The 15,046-nt window shown below is 36.6% G+C and overlaps 1 protein-coding gene across 1 annotated transcript; it reads right to left on the bottom strand.

Moving 5' to 3' along the window:
- Positions 1 to 3,394: 3,394 nt before the first annotated feature.
- LOC121407381 (deoxynucleoside triphosphate triphosphohydrolase SAMHD1-like) lies at positions 3,395 to 13,723 on the bottom strand. Its single transcript, XM_041598432.1, has 12 exons — positions 13,639 to 13,723; positions 11,328 to 11,491; positions 10,902 to 11,017; positions 9,756 to 9,838; positions 9,219 to 9,362; positions 8,414 to 8,647; positions 7,389 to 7,480; positions 6,574 to 6,639; positions 5,865 to 6,072; positions 5,368 to 5,439; positions 4,410 to 4,514; positions 3,395 to 4,083 (listed from the first exon to the last, which is right to left on the bottom strand). Exons 1-12 carry the CDS (start codon positions 13,690 to 13,692, stop codon positions 3,913 to 3,915), a joined length of 1,509 nt encoding a protein of 502 aa, XP_041454366.1. The 5' UTR covers positions 13,693 to 13,723; the 3' UTR covers positions 3,395 to 3,912.
- Between the last annotated feature and the right edge of the window lie 1,323 nt (positions 13,724 to 15,046).

Raw genomic sequence — 15,046 nt, 5'->3', positions numbered from 1 at the left:
GTCATTATCATGAATTAAACATTGACCTTCCAAAATCAACCTTCAAATTGGCCAAATGGCAGCCATGTTTGTTATGTATAAAACCTTTGGAAAATCAAAACCGCGCGAAAAGAGTTGCCTCTCTAGCTCCCTTCGGGAGCTTACGTACACGTAAGATCCATAGACCTGATAGAGATGTTTTGGACAACTCACCCGGTAGACAACTCAGTCACCCCGAGACCGCTCATCCGGCCCACAGAAATACAATACACGGCCTCGGTTCAGCAAGGGCGAGTTGTCTCACATTTTGTAGGGTCGGGGAAAATGGTTTCACCAAAAAAGTCCAAATTATGCTAAAATTATGCTAAATTTTGTCAAATTATGCCAAGCATAATGCCAGATGCTGAAGCGGTCCAAATTATGCCAAAAAGCATAATTATGCCAACTCTGGCAACTATGACCACGTACCGGTATGCAGGCATTCGTTTTCATGAAGCAAACTAGAATTGGAAAATACGACACTTGAGAAAAAAAATAATAATAAAAATGCACTTAGCTAGTACGTCCATGCCCTTGACCCCTTCAAGAGGGTGATGAGAGTCGTATAATATTTTGATTACCAAATGAAAAAAATAATAATAGAAATTTAGAAATGATAATAATATAATAATAACAATAATAATCAGGGACTGCGGAAACGGGGGGGGGGGGGGGGCTTCAGCCCCTGCCCACACTTTTATCCAAACCCGTGTACAAAAAAAACATACAAAATACCATATGACTGTGATTTTTTGCATGGCCAGCCCCCCCCCCCCTCACTTTTGGCTCATCCCCCTCCCCCACGTTCCGCGGCCCCTGATAATAATGATAATATAACTATAATGATGATTATAAAAAAGCTAAACATATGCATTTTCGTTTTTTCATTAAACATTAAACCGCTAATAAAGAGATACTCCGAGCTGAAAACATTTATGTCTAAATAATTAGAGTAAAATTTACAAAGCAAAATGCTGAAAATTTCATCAAAATCGGACAATGAATAACAAAGTTAATGAATTTTAAAATTTAGCAATATGCACGCATCATGAATATTCATTAGATGGGTTGATGATGTCACATCCCCACTTTGTTTTTTCTTATGTTATAACATGAATTTATAATTGTTTCATTTTTTCATATATGTGTGAATAATGTGTCTCCTTTGTAATGAAATAAGTTGCAGCAATGAATATATCTCATACACTAAATCAGTTATCAATCCAATTTTTTCAGTTCTTGGTAGAAAAAATTTGAATAAACCTGATTTCATCTAATAAAATTTAAAAGAACAAGTAGGGATATGACATCATCAATTTGCTCATTGAAAATCCATGACGAAATGCCTAGAAATCTGTTTGAATCATATTAATTTCAGCCCGGAGCATATATCAATTTTCATCATTTTTATGACTTTTTTTTCAAATTGAAAGACAAATTATTACCTATATATACCAAATAACAAAAAATGATAATGTGTCGTTATGAAAAGAAAATGGGGGGGGGGAGGGGTGTCTCTAAAATGAAATTAAGCAGGTACACTGTCATCGAGTTGAATAGGCGCCTCATTATTTTGCTAGTGAGCACCCATTCAAATATACACGTCGCTCGATATTGTTTTGCTTTGTTTTCTTTTTTGTTTTTAATTTCTTATTTTATTTAAATTATTTGATTTAATTAATTCATTTACTTACTTATTTATCTATTATATTTATTTTTATTCATTTATTTATACTATTATTATTATTGTTATTATTACTACTATTATTATTGTAATTATTATTATTTATTTATTTATTATTGTTCTTTTTTTAGGGGGGAGGAATACAGCTATCACGCACCCATTACATGCACACACATACCATCTTCCCCCATGATTCACCTCTTTACCACAACAGATAAATTTGAAAACTTACAAATTTTTTGCAATGATTTTAATTGTCGGGCAATATGTAACCTCAAAATGTTAACAAGACAATCGACATCTGTCAGTGAATGCAGCCTGCCATCAGCCTGAATTTACATGTTTTACGAGCTATTAGCATAGGTGGCGAAAGTGGGGGGGGGGCGTGTCCTCCCCCTAAATTTACTGAGATGAGCTGATAGCGAGTTGAAGATCAGACCGGAGCAGTGTGCATTCGTGTAATTTAAGGTGGGGGACGATCCCCCCTAAATTTTTAATTGATGACCTTTTTCTTTTTTTTCTTGGCTTTTCATTTTTTTCTCTCGCGCCATCCCACAATTTTTGGTTGATAACCTTTTTTTCTTGTCAAAAAAGTTGGTGTTCCCCCCTAAAATTTCTTGCTTCCGCCACCAATGGCTATTAGCGAACTATCTGTTTTGCAGAGTTGAACCCATTCTACGAAATCCAAACTTCCTTTGTTTTGGGGTCGGGAGAAGGGACTTGCCCTAGTGGATGATGACTGGCCCCCTCGTACCCCTGGATTTATAATGACATGGTATTTCTTGAAAATGCACTCTTTTCTGATGAAATCAACGATATTACTTCTCTATTATCACGATTATACTGTTATATACTACTAACATGATCTTGGTGGCACTATATATATTTTTTTCATATCAAGAGAACTGTAAACTCATCAAAAATTGATCAAGAACAAAATCATCATACTGCTTGAAAATGCAACAAAAGTGGCGAAATAATTTATGTATGTTTACTACAGTACTAGAGTCGTTTATAAAATTAAGAAAAAAATACATCTGTAGTACACCCATCAAAGATAAACTGCCTCAGCTATAACATTAAAAAATTGGCAAAATATAACGCATAATCATAACTAAATATTTAAGTCAAACCTATTAACTATTAGACATTCTTAAAAAATAAGATAATGCAGTTGTTAAGGAAAACATATCCCAGATTTTCATAAACGTTTACCATACTCATAAAACATAACGGAATATAATTTTCAATTTCTATCGATTGAAAGGCCATCAATTCATGTGTAATGTTCATAACAATGATAAATCCTGATAAAAATTTTAAAACTACTAAGACATGGATTTGAGCATACAGTATTAAAATATGTTTTATTTGAACTGAAAATGGAATGTACGCAAACGCACGTTTATTCTAAAAATAAACATGCAAATTTAATAAACTTGAATGTAGTTGTACATCATTCTCCATCTTGCATGTAAGAAGTCAACGCCATCAAAATTTATATGAGATTTGGCCACGCTTATACTTTAACTCGGCTTGACAACATTTCTCTGGGTAAATGACATTACATACTTGATTAAAAATGACAAATCTTTTAAATGACACATTCGCATTATATCAAAAAGCTCCTGTTGATAACGTGAATTTAAAGAGGTGAACTGAGAAATACTATATTTTGCGTACTGTGAAATTTGGATTAGAAATGGGCATGCACTATCGATTTTGATTGATTAGTGATTGATTGCAAACATTTGTATTACAGAGCCTTTACTTGTGATAGGCCTATCAGAAGTAAAATGACACGTAACTGATTAAGAATAGTTTAATATTGCCCCCCCCCCCCCTCGTCCATGAAAATATTCAACGGGTAATCATCTGAAATTTGACTAAAATTTATCGTGATTGTTTAATGAAAGATTATATTGATAACGTATGAGAAAAGAAAATGGTCAATGAATGAATGAATGAATGATAGGCAATACCCTTTTCAACTTCCTATCACGTGATTTTTGACAAATTAAATGTTTACAGTTTGATATAATCATTCCTCATTTTTTTAGAATAAAGATCAATTGACAATAATATTTTAAAGCCGAAATTGGTATACATGCATGTTTCCGATTATATAATTGGAATGGGCCTATGACAGGAGAAAAATATTGTAGTTATAATTTCCTGTAGTACAGTTCTACGGTTCCTTTCCAACGTGATCATATTCCCAAGTAGGACTGGACCTTATCCAAGGCTTCCCTAATTTTGGGGAAGTTTTTCTTCTTACACCAATCTTTGAATCGTTCCGTCGCCTTGGGCGCTTGTTCGGGTTTCCTGCAGTAGAGACGTACGTAACGCTCCTGAAATTTCTTCGGAATGATCCCAGAAACCTATTATGAAAAAAAGTTGAACCGTGTCATTAAATGATGAATTTTTGAAATGATAAATGGGAAATTATGAATACTAGTTTAAGACTTGATTTGAATAATATTCCCCGAGGGTGCGAAATGGCAGCGTCACAAAAGCTGTTTCGCAAAGACTTATCATTCAGTCTATACCATTAGCACGATCTGGGTTGTATTGAGATTTAAATGGTATCAATGAAAAGTCCACCCCTTCCAGAATTTCACGAAATTACCAAGCCAAAAAAAAAGTTGCGGAGTGAATGTCACCTTGAATTCCCCAAGGTTTCCCAACAGGTGATGGTAATTTTTACCTCATCTTCTGCCAGAACCAAGGCATCATCTGGGCGATGTTTGGAGTAGAACCATACAGAGTCCATCGGGTTCTTCTCTTTCTGTCCGTAGTTGAGCACCACCACCTGGTATAAAGGAAAATGATTGGGTATTCGATTTTTACTTTGTTTTCCATATATTTTTAAAAGAGTGTTTCCACATCGTGCCAAGTATATCTCCCAACTGGCAATATTTCATCGCGTACACTATTGGGCATGTTGGCTCAGTGGTAGAGCGTCCGCCTCATGAACGGGAGCTAGGTCGTGGGCTCGATCCCCGGCCGAGTCATACTGTCATACCAAAGATTTATAAAAAAATACGACCTTCTGCCTTCTTGCTTGGCGCTCAGCATTTAGACTGGAGAAGGGTGATAATAACATATTATGTTATGCAGGGCCCGCTGGAAGAGGCAGTTTTATGATTGAAGTGGCTATACCCTGGGTAAATAAAACATTATTATTATTATTATCGCTATACACATGCGTGACCAGAAAAAAGGGTAGCTCTTCCATGTTCAGACCCGATAAACTCATTGTGTCACGGAAAAAAAACCAAGCAAACTTATACAAGGACTATTTTTCAAAGTGAGGGAATGAGGAAAAGATATGTTCCAGCAATATAGTCCCATCTTCTCCATTTAGTTCCTTTTTAACAGCTAATCTAATTTGATTTTTTTTAATGCGAACTAAAAGATTTTTTTTTAATGCGAACTAAAAGTTACTTTCCCGCGGCGTTCCCGACTAACCTATGGGAAATGAATATTCGTAATGTTAGTTCTGCAAGCGTTAGAATGACGGGTCGGCATGCTTACCCAGGGAGTGGAGTACGTTCATGTATTCATTTTGTTTTTGATCATGCCTTGATAATGATGCATCTGTAAGGTTGTTTAGAATTACATACATTGTATAGCATGCAAATGAAAATGAATTATGTACTCACTCGAGCTGCAACGTCCTCGGCGGGAAGCCCCATCTCCGCTTTCGAAATCTTTTCAGCGATTTCATCTTGACTCTAATCATGTGAAATAAAGTGTATAATAAAAAAAGCAGATGACAAAAAGGGAAAGAATCATAGGGCTATCCGTAAGAAGGATGATTAAATATTGGATAAAGAACACCCCGCCCCGTTATTGGATGTCTTTTACACGTTTGTCCCTGACAGTGCCCCGTAGTTTATAAGTTGCAGATTACACTCATTTCGAACATTATTTTCATCTTCAATCTCCAATCATCAATTTGTAATCTTCGAATTTGAATCTTAGATCTTTAACTTGTTGAATATCAAAACTGAATCTTGAATCATTTTTTTTTTCATTCTGCTGTCTTCGATTGCCAAGCATCAGTCCTTGATAGGCCTATTCATTTATCAATGCCGATGGGGACGAAAATCAATTTTCCTAAATTAGAAATCGATAAAAAATATTCTTGATCCTTTACCCTTAGTCTTGCTCCTGGTGGAATGAGGACCTCACCGACATTCGTGTAGACATCCCTCGCCCGGACCCTCTTCAGTATCTCCTTGGCTACGTGCACATCTAGGTCGACCTCACTCGAGGACAGGACCTGGTCTATCACGCTGTCTGTCATGAATGTGAATGCATGCATGTCCTGTTGTTCCAGGGCCTCACTCATGGTCAGCATGGTCCTGTTGAAAGAACACAAAATTTTACGAAACTTACGAAGAGCTCCCTCTCATTCATATATGTTATGCAGAACACACTAAAGACAATACAATACAATGTAACTGAAGTGGCTATACTGTGTAAAAGTATTATTATTATTAGTAGTAGTAGTAGTAGTAGTAGTAATATAGTAGTAGAAGTAGTAGTAGTAGTAGTAGTAGTAGTAGTAGTAGTAGAAGTAGTAGTAGTAGTAGTAGTAGTAGTAGTAGTAGTAGTAGTAGTAGTAGTAGTAGAAGAAGAAGAAGAAGTAGTAGTAGTAGTAGTAGTAGTAGTAGTAGTAGTAGTAGTAGTAGTAGTAGTAGTAGTAGTAGTAGTAGTAGTAGTAGTAGTAGTAGAAGAACAAGGGAAAATATGTAAACAAGAATCCCCATTTATCAATGTTAAGGGTCTAATCTAGTATGAATATCATACAAACAGTTTTCAAACGGTGACATAATAAGATCCTGAAAATGTAATGCATTTACCCATCTTTGTCTTTAGCAGGAAATATCTTCACATGCTTATCGGCCTTTACCAGGGCTTGCATGATCCTATGGATAGACAAAAAAATGAGAGAAAAAAAATACGATGAGAAGAAGAAATTGGATGACGAAAGGAGTGTGTTTGTGGAAGAAGAGAGGGGTGGGTGTGGAGGAATAGAGTGGGCGTGTGACAGGAAGAGATAGAGTCATGAAGACAGACAGACAGAAATAGTTTTAAGATTTGTTTATTCCCCGATTAAACAAATATATCACAGAGTTCAATGTTAGTTCTAATGATACATATAATTAGAAAAATAAATGAATAAAGGGAGAGATTTGCAGGGGAGGGTGATGTACAGACAGACAGACAAAGCTATACGGAGGGATAAAGAGAGTGGGAGGAAGGATAGTGAAAATACAACGCAATCATGACATTTCAAAATTTTGCATTATTTCAACAACACATCTACACGTCGTCGTGAAAATGAAATGAGTAAAATTTTGATGTCATCTCCCCACGATTTCTCTATATAAAAAAGAAACTCGTTAAAATTAAATTTACTCATGTCAACATTAAGGAAAAAAGACAAGATTTGACTCTTTCAAATGATCATTATTCCTGCAACTTAGTTTTTGTAAAAAAGAGAGAGAATTTCATAGCGATGCCATAGTAACAAATAAGAAAAAGGAAATTAGGAAGTGGCATCCGGGACATTCATTGCATGATAGAATATATTGTTCCAGCGAACAAAATGTAAAAACATATGTCCAATTTACTAGTATTACGTTCCTATTCATAATGAAATAATACGACTTACATGTGCTCCATGACACTGGTGACTTTATGTTTGACAGCTTTCCTTTGTACCATGTACTGTCCACGGAACATTTCGTACAAGTTGTCCGCTTCCTGCAAGGATTGAATTTCGATACCAATAATATTTTCTTCAAGAAACCATCGAACACCTCCTACTGTCACAGAATACACTCGACCTGTAGGCCCGGGCAGGGAGGGGGCGGCTCAGGAGGGACGCACCCCCTTTTTACCACAGACTTGTGTCATAATGTACATTTTGTGGCACGGTAAGTCACATTTTGCATGCATTAGATACAGAGATCATGAGAGATGAACACCAAAAAGAAGTTCAATTGCGAATTTTTAAAACTAAAAGTATTATAAACTCTAAAGGGTACAAATTTACACTTTTTTAGTACAGATGGACATTCCCAGGAGCAAACAGTGACCAGAAAGAACATTTTGGATCTTCTCGCAAAAGGTGCTCGCAATTGCTTTCATCTAAAGTGCAAACTGAAAGGTTTTTTTTTTAACTTACAGTGGCTATCTCACTAAGATATGAATGGTTACGAACGTTGCGAATTTAGGATTCGCAAAATTTTCTGACCAGTGTAAAAACTCTTATGAATGTTTGTTTGCAATATCAAAATCTACTGCGAACTGATTCAAAACAAAAAAAAAATACATATGTTCACAAACGTTCGACACACATCAGAGGGTCGATTCTTTTCCAGGATTCATGTATAGTTATTTGGTCGCTATCATGAGCAAATAAAAAAGCGCTTCATCGATACTGTCTACCGTTTGCAAAGGCTTACGACAGTTTTGTCAACAAAAGCGACTGTTTGCTGAAAAATAGATCCGAAATGAAATTTTGAAAACATATTTTAAAAAAAATTTGCGACCAAAAATGTTTACACAATGAAAACTGTTGACGGCCGGGTTGACGGCCTTTTTTGCAACCTCTTACGAACCCTGGCCATTGGCCAATTCTCAAATTCGCTATGTTCGCAAGCATCAGGGGCAAGCATTCGCCACTCAGTATACCTTATTCCTGAAACACAACTGGAGTTCCTCCGGAATGGTCACCCGCCCTCCTTTGTCGTCCTCGACTTTCCGTTCTGGTACGAGGATCACCCGAGCCAACTTCATGCACCTCCGGTGGTCGAAGTTGTTGGCGATGCCCAGATGGTGGCAATCACGAGCAATGGCGTCCCATCTTCCGATGTCGATTCCGTTTCGCTTGTTGACCACGATCTCGAAGAGGAAGCGCTTTCTTGCCTGGAATAATATAACAAAAAAAATCACAATTTTGAAAAACTCTGTAGGCCTAATCTATGTTACCTGTATTTAGTAGGATTATACCTCGAGTTCATGATAGAGAATGATGATGCTATTCGGCTATATAAGGTATGACTCTTTTCCATCATAGAGATAGAGTTAATAATCATAATGTCTCCATGGCGACAATACTACACAAACACGCACACACACACACTCACCCTCGCACCCATACGCACTCACCCACACACACTTATTCTCTAAAAGGGGTACTCCAGGCTGAAATTTATATGATACAAAACACCTACATTTTCATTAAATCGGACAAGGAAGTTAAAGAGCCTTGCGTTATTTCTGTTAAACAGGTCTCAAAAGAATATACAATGAGGAAAATTATGCCATATCCCCACTTATTCTTTATTTATTTGTTATTATATTATATTCTATTTGTTGCCAGATTTTACACAATTTTCAGAATTTTGCTCTGTGAAGTTTACCATATACATGTAGTATTTTCAGCTTGGAGTATCCCTTCAATGATAGAAAAAAGTATGTTTATTTTGACACCTACGTCTTTACATCCATCAATGTTTCCTTCCATAATGTCTTTGATGGTCTGAATGTCATTGTCTTTGATATCATGCTGCTGAAATGTGTCCATCAGATCATTCTCCTCAATCAGATGATCGAACATCATTAAGGTCAGGTCAATATGCTAATGACAAGAAAAAAGAAGAGAGAAAGATCATGACAGTTAGGGCGAGAGAAAGAAGAGAGAGAGAGGGGTGAAGGGGGGGGGGGGGGGGTTGTGGGTGTTGAGTATATACAATATTACATTTTATTGGTTTTTTCTGGGGGGGAGGGGTTGTGGGTTTTAATAAAATTCAGTATTATCATATTTATTATTATAATCTATCAGCATCGTTGATATGATTATCAAAATACAATCACTATCACTAGAGGCAAATAGAAAAGAAATCAAAGTTATTATTGAATTTTGTTTACATGGTTCATGCTATTTGGCATTATAATATTGTTTGTAATACATTTGCAGATTTAAGCATTAGAAAAAGAAGTTTGAGATGATACATATTAAACAATTGTTTACCTTCAGAGAGTCCCCTTTCTTGTTCTTGATTCCGAGTTTGGGAAGTATATCATTCTCGAAGACATGAGAGAAGGGCCCGCGACCTAAAAAAAAGTTGATTCTCATTTCATAGTTCAGATTAGGATAACATGGTCATTTTGGTAAAATCAGCCTTGGCAATACACAAAATGCTATTTTTTTAAAATGAAATATATTTTTTGAAATGTTCTTGGTTTTCAATATTCTTTGAATAACGTCTAGTGTCAGGTTTCATGGAGAATAATGTTTACCCAACGTCTGGTAGCATCGAGATTCAAAATCATACTTTAATTTTTCCCCAGTTCTAACGATACCAGAAGCAGGCAAATGAATATGTATGTCAGGTGTCAGCAAATTACTATGGAAGCTTGAAACTGCCACGTAATAGATGATCATCTCGTCATGTCGAAATCCTGTAGAAAATGATGCTGAGATGAGCGAATCTCCGATCTCACCATTTCTACATAATTGTTTTAGAAAAGATGTACAGATACAGAGATGTTAAAAGAGATTGAAGATGGCAAGGTCTTAGATATCGCCATGTCTACACTCATAGAAAGATGTCCAGATGATACGTCTACATTTATCATTTGGACTGCCAGGGGCGTATCAAGGATTTTTCGAAGGGGGGGGGGCACATTTTCCCCGAGGAAAAATTGATAACCCCCCCAAAAAAAGGTTTTAACCAAAAATATTGGTATTTAGTCAATAAAATTGAACGAGCAAAAAAAAATTCACTTTCGAAGGGGAGTGGGCACACTTCTGTTTTAACGGAAGTTTTGCATAACAAATTTAAAATGGGCCTTTTAAAGGGGGGGGCACGGGCAGTTGTGCCCCCTGGATCCGCCAGAATTACACTTAGAAAAAAAAATAAAAAATTTCTTATGAGCAGAAATAGCTACCAATAATGCATATAGCATTTCCATTTATTTGGCAATGGGATAAAAGAGCACTGATGGTATATTATGCGCTGCTCATTGCCGCGGCCGGGTATCGAACCCCCGACTTGCAAGTGTCAGCCGGGAGCCTTAGACCACTCGCACACGGCACCCTTGGTGATGATGAGTTAATGGGATGCAAATCTCCTCCCATCCCCTATGTGGCGCCGTCCTGTCAAGTATCACTTACCTAAGTCATGGCACAAGCCAGCAATCTGCACGCAGAGAATGTCTTTGTCCTTTATCCCGAGTTCAGGTTGACTCTTCTGTAGTAAACGAAGAAACTCACCGGCGAGATAGCACACCCTGCTCAGAAATCGACAAAGAAATTCTCATTTTAATTTTTATTAGTATAAAATCAGGATGATTATGATTTTTTATACGAAAGAGTTCCTTAAGTAAACTAATTGTCAGCCATTTTCGCGACCAAATTCGACATAAATTGTTCAAAGCTTCTGGGAATTAGCTGAGGGGACAACTGGTTCAAGTGATTCCTGGTGCCGCCACTGTCAAAGTGGAGTACTTAGTATATTTTTCAGGCATAGAGATACACGTTTTCAATATCATTTCTATCCAACTTTAAGATGAAACCATCTTGTAATTCGTCTTGACATACCCTAATGAGTGGGCTAATCTGGTGTGGGTTGCTCCAGGGAAGACGGAAAAGCTGCACCCAAGCTGTTTGATGTCGCGGAGTCTTTGGAACTGTGGCGTGTCAATGATCTTCAGCAGCAGGCTGCATTTGAATTCCATTGGGCCATGGACAGGATCCTCGAAAATCTGAAACGATCAAACATATATATCTTACTTGAGATCGCGAAATAGAAATATATCTCCGAATTTCAAAAAAGTGCAATTTGTTCTTATCTAATTCTACAACGCAACGTAGATTTTATATGAAATAGGCCTACATGCTGAATCACGTATTTCTGAACCCCAGAATGGCATCATAATATCCTTCATGGAAATAAGCAGGTGATCAGTGTGTGCCTGAATAGGACTATACAGTATTCCATATTGAGACATTATGGTCACAATGGAACCTAAATCAAGAGTTGTCGGAACTATATCTGTATGAAGGTATATATATATATACAGTGCGTATCAAAAAAAAGTTTACACTTTGAAAAAAGCTCTGGGAATTAAAAAATATACAACATGTGGGTAATTTTTTCACATATAATCTCGGGTTTGGGTCTCATCTATCAAATGAAAGTAAAAGTTTTGTCAGAATGTTACACTTGAGTGAGCACTGTCTATTTGTGTAAAGCTCGCAGAAATCTGTTTGCGCAGAAATGCTTGTTTTCATGCTGTGTCAAGGGGAAAGGGCGAAATCAAACTTACCCTGCGAAACATTTCTCATACTTTTCCCTTGCACTTTTAGCCAATTGAAATACATTAAAGCATTTCGTAACAATTTTGCCACCCAAATTTGAAATTTCAACACTTAGTAAGATCAACCTTTACCCTTCTTGTGCCAGCTGGATCTGAGGACATAACTGAATCTGAACAAAAGTTTATATCAGACATCTCCAGCATTTTTTCACTAGGTTTTTATCATTGAAAGTGGGTTTACATTTCATTTTTCATTTAATACTTGTTTTTCCACACTTTCCCTAGCTTGGCAATGATTAACAAAATGAAAATCAAGCTTAAGCCATTCCATGTAAATGACAGCTCAGTGTAAAGCAAATATCGTCACGATGGCCTCGGTGTGTGGGGGAGTGGGGTGGGGCAAAATGCACTCTTCGAAGTGTTTTGGGCAAGGAAACCAGTAAAAAAGGTAGAAGATATCTTCAAATCATTTTTATTGCTCAATCCCACGTATTCTTCTTGATTAAGGTTTACTTATATTCGCATAAATATTTCAAAGTTCTGCGCAAATCATTTTTCACTAACTTTTCAAAAGTAAGTGGTGCTCACTCAACCAGAAATATTTTTTGGCAGTTATATCGTCATTTGCTTAAATGGATCTGTACCAATGTTAAAATGTGGAAAAATCCTCAGGATATTAAAAATGTATAATTTTACAGGATTTTTCAAAGTGTAAACTTTTTTTTGATACGCACTGTATACTCCACAACGAGTCGCTGACAATTGAAAGCAGTTTTTGATGTTTTGATACAAAAATAATTTCGTAAAAGATTTTGCCATAATATAAAAAAGTAATATCATGTTTCCCCTTTTTTCCCTTTTCTTAATTTCTCCCATTCCTTTTCTTGGTCGTGATTTTTTGGGGGTCCATGCCCCATACCCCCCCCCACCCTCTATATACGCCAGTGCTTTGAACACAAATCAAACAGTTCTAAACCCTAGTTCAAATTGAACATATGCATTACTATGACAAAATTAAAAGTGTATTGCTGAATATTAAAACATATTTAGAGACCATCATACCTGGATCCCATAACACAGAGGTTAGTAATTAATCATAAGCTTGATTTGTACATTGTAGGCAATGCAATCAATCGTTAAAGAAAATGTACTACAATGATTGGTAAGTGTTGTGTTACAGGCCCCCGAATCTTTTAGTCAACGTATTATGGTTATCTGTTTTTTTTTCTAATCTCATCTATCAAGAATTGCATCACAAAATAGTTCTTCAATTTTATAAAGAATTTGGATTCTTAATATTGTGTCTTATTACAAAATATCATTTTTTATATCAAGAAATGAAAACTAACAAGGAATGGGATAAAAAAGTAACTCGCAGGGGCCGTGGAACGGGGGGCTTCAGCCCCCCACTTTTTTCCAAAACCGTGTACAAAAACGCAAAAATGACCATACGATTGTGATTTTTAGCATGGTCAGCCCCCCCACACTTTTGGCTCAGCCCCCCCCCCCCACTTTGAAAACCGTTCCGCGGCCCCTGACTCGTACACAATGTACTTGTGATTGAAAACGTCCAGGTGTGACGACTACTTTACCTCTATGATCTCCTTCTTGTTACTCTTGCGGGTCGATTGCTTGGAATCTTCCATACTTCTTCACTCCACTCTGGATTTCGTAGATCAGAAATCAATCGTAAAAGAGTGATACAAGGACATATCCAAACAAGAACAGAAGTAGTTAATCCTTCAGATTTTCCGTGTGTATGTTGGGCAATTATTTGGGGTTTATAATAAGTTGAAACTTACACTTTCGGATATGAACAAAGTAATGATTAAACAGAAAGAAAGTATTTAGTAAAGAGCCCTATTGCATGACCAGGAAGGGGAAAAAGGGGTATATCTAATTTTTAATGTGGTTAAATAAAAGTGAATAACGACATCGAATTTATTCGATATTAGCTGCATTGAAAGAGGGGAATACATGGGAATTGAATAAAAATCAAATTGATGCCTGGTATTTCATGAAGCTTGTCATTTCATGAACGACTAAAATACATTAATCACAAGCTAAAACTAGAGCATAGGAAATAGCACAATGGTTTTTCTTATTGTAATTTTCATACACTTTTTGATTCATATTACAATTACGAATACTTCCAAAATCTTACACATTGTTCAATTTCAAATAGTGATAAGAAAATGTTTTCAACCTGCACAACCATTGTGCTGATTCAAAGCATGCGTGTCGGTATAAGTTACGCATGAAGTAACATCAACTGAACTGACTCCATACCTAACGATGTAATTGTACCCCTGAGTTCGTAGTTTCCCCATGGGTCTAGTTTGTACAATTGACAATTCCATTCTTCCATTCGGATTGACAAACTTCAAAGCAAGATAGCTAGCCTGACAAATAGCAGGGTGCACAAATACAGGTGATATCTTCTTGCATATACCAGTTGAGTAGAATGGTAAATTGCCCATTTGTCCAACTCGTCCACTCATCACATGGTCTACCTTCTTTTAGTCTAATGTCATTCCGTCCATCAACATTTCGACTAACAACCATTTGGTCCAATCATCACTTCGTCAAATCACCGTTTTCGTCTATTACTACTTCGTCTTATAACCAGTTGGTCTAATACCCATTTTCTTTTCATTCATTTTGCACACTAACACTTTAGTTTAATTACACCAAATATTATATGGACTAAATGGCTATTGGACCAATTGGTTGTCAGACGGAATGGAATTAGTCTAAATGTAATTAGACCCTGCGGTGAGTAGACGAACCGATGATAGACCAAATGGTAGTAGACGAGTTGGCAATTGGACGAATTGGCATAAGACGAATTGGAAATAAACCACTAGAATAGCACATTAATGATCGCTTGATGAAGGTATTTGTTGGATTTCTACTTCGATTGCATTAGCATGTTGCTATTGCAATAAACTTGGCCAACTAATAGTTCCAAAATGGACGGACGCATTGTTGCTTTCCATT

Source organism: Lytechinus variegatus, chromosome 2, assembly GCF_018143015.1.
Source record: "Lytechinus variegatus isolate NC3 chromosome 2, Lvar_3.0, whole genome shotgun sequence".
Classification (NCBI taxonomy): domain Eukaryota; kingdom Metazoa; phylum Echinodermata; class Echinoidea; order Temnopleuroida; family Toxopneustidae; genus Lytechinus; species Lytechinus variegatus.
The sequence above is the reverse complement of the archived record's forward strand: the minus strand, read 5'-3'. Positions and strand labels throughout refer to the sequence as shown.

Coding starts and splice junctions, on each gene's coding strand:
- LOC121407381 (XM_041598432.1), bottom strand. CDS start 13,692: ATGGAAGATTCCAAGCAATCGACCCGCAAGAGTAACAAGAAGGAGATC. Junction 8,648..9,218: donor ACATTGATGGATGTAAAGAC/GTAGGTGTCAAA, acceptor ATATTATTCCAG/GCAAGAAAGCGCTTCCTCTT. Junction 7,481..8,413: donor AGTTGTGTTTCAGGAATAAG/GTATACTGAGTG, acceptor CAATCCTTGCAG/GAAGCGGACAACTTGTACGA.